This window comes from Gossypium hirsutum, chromosome D02, assembly GCF_007990345.1.
Source record: "Gossypium hirsutum isolate 1008001.06 chromosome D02, Gossypium_hirsutum_v2.1, whole genome shotgun sequence".
NCBI lineage: Eukaryota > Viridiplantae > Streptophyta > Magnoliopsida > Malvales > Malvaceae > Gossypium > Gossypium hirsutum.
Genome location: NC_053438.1, coordinates 6,300,112 through 6,305,990, shown reverse-complemented (window position 1 = coordinate 6,305,990; position 5,879 = coordinate 6,300,112). Strand labels below are relative to the sequence as shown.

Below are 5,879 nucleotides of genomic sequence, written 5' to 3'. Positions count from 1 at the left end.
AAGACTACTCGGTCGAAACGTTCATCCTAGATGAATAAAAAAGGTACAATTTTGATTAAGTGTTTATTACTTTAGATATCACAACCAAATTCTTGTTTTGAAAAAAAAAATTAAAACTCTGGTTTTTCCCTAAATTTATTTTTCATTGCGTTTTCCAAATTTGATTTTCCAACAGCAAGCACCCACCTATATCTCCTGTATTGTTCTTTGTCGCCCGAAAAAGCTCATGGTACAACGTTGCTAATATTACTGAACCCCAACTCTACGAACAGACAACTTGAAAATCAACCAACAGAGGCAAGTACATCAAGTGAACTTTATTATTACATACGTCTGGCATTAGTAGCCCCTATCAACTCTAGTATATATGACCGAGCAATGCATATCTTCTCCCACTCAGAGGTACTACTCAATAAAGTTTTGAAATTTTGCTTTAATTAGGAAAATTCAAACTGATAAATTTAGCAACACCATCACCCGTCGATCGTCCAAGCAACTGATAGCAAAACGAATCAAGTTTGATCACTTTACTTAAACCTATGACCTCAGCACAATCAACTGGGTGCTTGAGTTGCAATGCAACATCTTCTAAGGTGATGGTGCACTCCCCACATGGCTAATGAAATGTGTGGGTCTCTGGGCGCCACCTCTCAATGAGGCAGATATCAAGTTGACCTTAAGCTCAAACATCCTAATCAATATAGCCGTTCCAAATCCCGTGGCATCCAAATAAGGGAAAGTATGTTCGTCCGGCCGGTAGATTGGACCATGGACACATGCTCTCAAGATGCGGTACTCACCCTGTCCATAACAAATAACCATATTAGTTAAATATGCTAATTAGAAAAACTAATGACTTGCAAATTTAAAAAATACCTATGAATAGCAAGTAGCAAATTTTTTTACCGTAACATTAATCATCATTGCAGTGCGATCGGCTGCTCTAATCAATGAACCCATTTAGATATTTGCACAAATAAAATTGAATAAACATATCATTTTAGAACGTAAACACTTCCGCATAATAGTATTTACCACAACTCATTTTTGTAAATAATTTTATTTGTTTTATTTAAATAAAATATCCATATTATAATATGGATCACCAACTAAACAAAAAATTATTAAAATAAATTACTTTAATTTGTATGTTTGCAAAATTTGAGCATCTTTATTTAAAATCATATATAAAAACATACCTAATCTAGTCAAATATAAATTACAAACATAAAAATAAAAATAATAAAACTCGAACACAAACAAAAATTCTACAAACAAAAATATAATCTTAAATATTAAATCTAAAAATTAAACAATAAATCAAAATATAAACATAATATACTAATTATTATTACAAACAATAAAAATATACCTTAAAACTATCACAATTTTTCCTAAAACTCCTACACAAATATTTCTTTCCTCCCAAAGCTCTAACATAAAATAGCCTACCACAAAACTTTTTTCCACTTTACTTCACGCAAATCTCGCGTTGTGTGTGTATGTGTGGGAAGGGGGCAGTATCATATACAAGGGTACCAGCTGGTAAATAAAGAAAAAAGAAAAAAAATAGTAAAAAAGGTCGTTGTATATAGGATAGGTAGCCATGGCCGATAACTCACGTCGAATAAAATGACACTGGTGCCGTGAACGCGACGCTACTAAAAAAAATATTCATATAGATTATGCTTCATATTTATAAATATATTGACACTAATTAATTTTTTTTTTTTGCTTCATCGAGATTGCTGGTAGTAGTAGAAGAAAATTTAGGGTGGTGCCACCTAACAGTGTGGTGACACCTATATTTATAGTAAAAAAATATCTCATTTTCATTAATAATTTGGGTGTAATATCATTTTTTTGTAATTAATTTTTTGTATTCTTTTTTAATTAAAAAACCCAAAATTTTTCACTTTTATATATTTTTATAATTTTTTTGTAATTTTTATAATTTTATAATTTTTTTATGATTTTCTATAATATTTTATAATATTTTTAAATTTTTAATTATTTTAAGCGTAAATCACCATATTTCGCGATGTGGCATAATTATGGTACGCCACATGACAAAAATAATTCTCTAAAACCGTTAAATTTTAATAGTTTACTATTAATTTTAATGGTCAAATGACTTAATTGATTATATTTTAAAATCCAAAGTCTCAATTAAGTAAAATAAAATATCGAGGTTTAATTTTTCTTTTAAAAGAGTTGAGGGGATTTTTTTTTTTAAACAACTTTGATCTTTTGCGAAATGAATCTTGATGTTTTCGATCTATTTTGGGTAAAGTTGCTAGGTTGTCTTGATCTTCTCATTCTATAATTTTTTTTATATAATTAAAAGAGACAGGAGCGAGATAAAGAAAGGTAGAAAAGAATGAGTTGACAGAAAAAATATTATTAAAGATGAATTTAAATGGACGATATATTTATCTGTGATTATTATAAAAATAATAATAATGATAAAATTAAATATTATAATAATATTGTAATGTAAGATAAAAAATAAATTAAATGTCACACCAATCTTTATAGACTTTTGACTTTTAAGATTTTATTTCATTGATATTAATTTTGGTAGATATCTGTCTTTTCATTTTGCTGCAAGTTAATTTTTATGAGGTTAGATTTTAAATATTTTAAAGCTAATTGGAGAAAAAAAGAGAGTAAATTATTCTTATAAATTTTAGGTCGTAAGCTTGGCTAATTTAGATTTTCTTTTTCCTATTAAAGCGAGTAAAAAGTTTTAAAGTTTAGACGTGAATTGAGTCTTAACTTGATTAGTAAAGATATTGTTGTCAATATAGGATAATGTGGGTTTAAGTGTGTCAGAAGCATAATATCTTTTTATTTATAAGTTAATGAAAGATTATAGGTAGTTCTAAATATAAAAAAATGTGAGATTTAATTTACTGAAAAAAAAATACATGCATGAATTAAATTATTTAATTTTGAAAATGGTTGGCAATATGGTGGCCTGCACATAGGAATATGATACCATTAGAAACTTTGCCTAGGGAACGAATGTATCGTAATTTAGTAGTTACCCATGAGACTGGAAACATTAGCAAGTAAACTTTTATCTAAGGATTTTGCTGTAAGAGATATACATAAATACATTATTTAATAAAATCCACTTAAAATCTATTAAGTTAATACTTTGGTCCTTAGTTCAAATCGGGTCAATTTTGACACTTAATATCTCGATCCGACGATCGAGTCGGATAAAGGTGTTACAATTTGCATCTCAAAACACTTATTTTCCATTGACGATATTATCAGAACCTATAATGAAACTATTAATTTTTTAAATGCTGAAAAATAAGAGAGTAAATTATTCTTATAGATTTTAGGTGCTAAGCTTGGCTGTTGTACAATTCTTTTCCTATAAAAGCTAGGCAAAAGCTTTAAAGTATAGACAAAGAGGAAAGTGAGATATAACTTATAGAAAAAATAAGAAATAATGCAAGGATGAATTAATTAATTAATTTTGAAAATGATTAAGAGAAAAGAACTACTTTTCATTTTTATGACTATAACTTTTAACATTAAAATAAACAAATAGATCCCGGAGTTGATCTATAAAAGGAGCAAAACTGCATCCCAACCTGCATGCAAATCCAACCTTCCCCGTTTTAAAGAAGCTCTTCAATATATTTATTTCTGCTTTTTAACTTGTCATCATAGTTTCTCTTCCCCTATGGCTCACTCGGTTGAGATGCTTGGTCAAGAATGCTTTGATTTGAAAAACAAGGCTATTGCTCATCTCCATGATTATTCCTTCATGGATGAAATCCCCACAATTGATTACTCTTTATTGTTTTCCAAGGATCATAATGAACGGGCTAAATCCTTGGAACACCTTGGAAAAGCATGCCAAGATTTCGGTTGCTTTTATGTACGAACTTCCAATACACACACATATACACATCAACTGGTTATGGTTATCAAAATCTTAAACTCTTGAAAACCTGACATTGTTTCTTAATTATATTAGTTATTGTTTGCATTTTATTTACATTTACATATATGGTAGCCTTTTTCCATATAATTTAGGGTTTTTTTTTTGTCTTTTTGAAGCTGATAAATGGTGTTGAAGAAAGGGTGGTAGAAGGAGCACTGAAGGGTATTTCAGATTACTTTGAACTGACAAATCAGGAGGAGAGGAGTGAGTACTTAAAGAAGAATTCCATGGATAGGATAAGGTGGTATTTAAGATCTGATGCTGGGGAAAACAGAGAGAATCTAAAGATAGTAACACACCCTGAATATCATTGCCCTAGCAAACCTGATAGTTGCAAGTATTCATTATTCCTATCATTCTTCTCATATGTTATAATAGTACTGTTTAATGTTTTGTTATATATATCTTAGAATGGTGGATTTTCATCCATATTTGACAGAGATGCCATTGGAGAATACTTGAAAGGGATGCATGAGGTTGAACTTGGTTTAGCTAAAGCAATCTCGACAACTTTGGGATATGAAGAAACCTACATCGAGAAGGAATTCAAGCTGGAGGCAGGATTCGACGTGGCTACCTTGAATCTATATCCACCATCTTTACAATCCAAAGGTTCTACCGGTTTGGCGGAACATACGGACCCGGGCTTTTTTGTTTCCCTTATACAAGATGTTAACGGGGGACTTCAAGTGCTCTCTCATCAAGGAAATTGGATCACTGTTAACATACCCCGAAACACCATTTTCGTCGGTATTGGGGATCATCTTGAGGTATCTCTTTCTATCATTATCATTTGCTCCATGCAAGATATACTAATAGTTTATGTTATATTCTTGTGTGCTAATTAGATATTAACCAATGGGAAGTACAAGAGTCATATACATCAAGTGATCTTGGATAACAACGAAGTGAAAAGAATCTCAATGGCAACACTTCATGGACCTTCATTGGACACATTTGTAGCCTCAGCACCAGGGTTCATCAATGACTCTCACCCACCAACCTACCGAGGGATGACCTACAAGGAATCCTTGGAGCTCAATGGTTTTGATGAAATCGATGTGCAGTCATCCCTTATTCAGCTTCAAATGCCACTCTCTCTCTAATTTCATGCATGGTGTTGTATTTCTATAATTCCCTTTGAGTGTTTTTGAGATAAAAGTAAATAAAGAGCTATGCTTGTTGTCGTCATTGTAATCAAGTATGTGTGATGGAATTACTTTGTCACACCCAAAAAATAGGTTAGAAGAATTAGGTTTGTGATAACTGAGAGTGGTCATGCCCCGATTTATAAGGTTACTATCGTGCCTTTGTTAAATAAAAAAGTTATTGGTCTAGTAATTAAGAAATAGTTAAAGTATCCTTAGATACCATTTCTCCTACTCTAACATATTTAGAGGATTAATAAAAAAAATTGCTACATTAATATGAAAAAAGCATCTGCATGAATGTAAGGAAATTTTCATGGATTAAGATGTTGAAATAATGAATTAGTGAGATAAATATGAAAATGATGAATAAATATGAGGTTTATTGTGAAATAAATATGTGTAAACTTAATGTTTAAAAGGTGTTGAAATAAGTCATTGACAAACTTTAGGTGAAAATGATTGGTTATGAAAATGCCTTATTAACTAATAATTTATTATGTATATTTTGGTTGCTATAAAATTACTAATAAGAATAATTTTGGTGTACATGAAGGAGTCATTAAATGGGATATTAAAGTAGAAATGTGTAAATATGTCACCAACACAAATTTGGGGGATAATTCGTTAAATTGTTGAAATGTGAACAAAAAAAACGTAGGAACATATGTGGGGTCACGAAATTAGGTTAAACGTGAGGTCATAACAAGCCTTTTGGGATATTACTAGAAAATTATTGATAAATATTTTAAATTTATTACTTA

At 30.4% G+C, this 5,879-nt stretch overlaps 1 protein-coding gene across 1 annotated transcript; it reads left to right on the top strand.

Annotated features, from left to right (window-relative positions):
• Positions 1–3,572: 3,572 nt before the first annotated feature.
• Positions 3,573–5,308, top strand: LOC107932117 (2-oxoglutarate-dependent dioxygenase 19). The gene is made up of 4 exons (XM_016864070.2): positions 3,573–3,901; positions 4,084–4,304; positions 4,407–4,737; positions 4,816–5,308. Exons 1-4 carry the CDS (start codon positions 3,704–3,706, stop codon positions 5,071–5,073), a joined length of 1,008 nt encoding a protein of 335 aa, XP_016719559.1. The 5' UTR covers positions 3,573–3,703; the 3' UTR covers positions 5,074–5,308.
• The last annotated feature ends 571 nt before the right edge of the window (positions 5,309–5,879 follow it).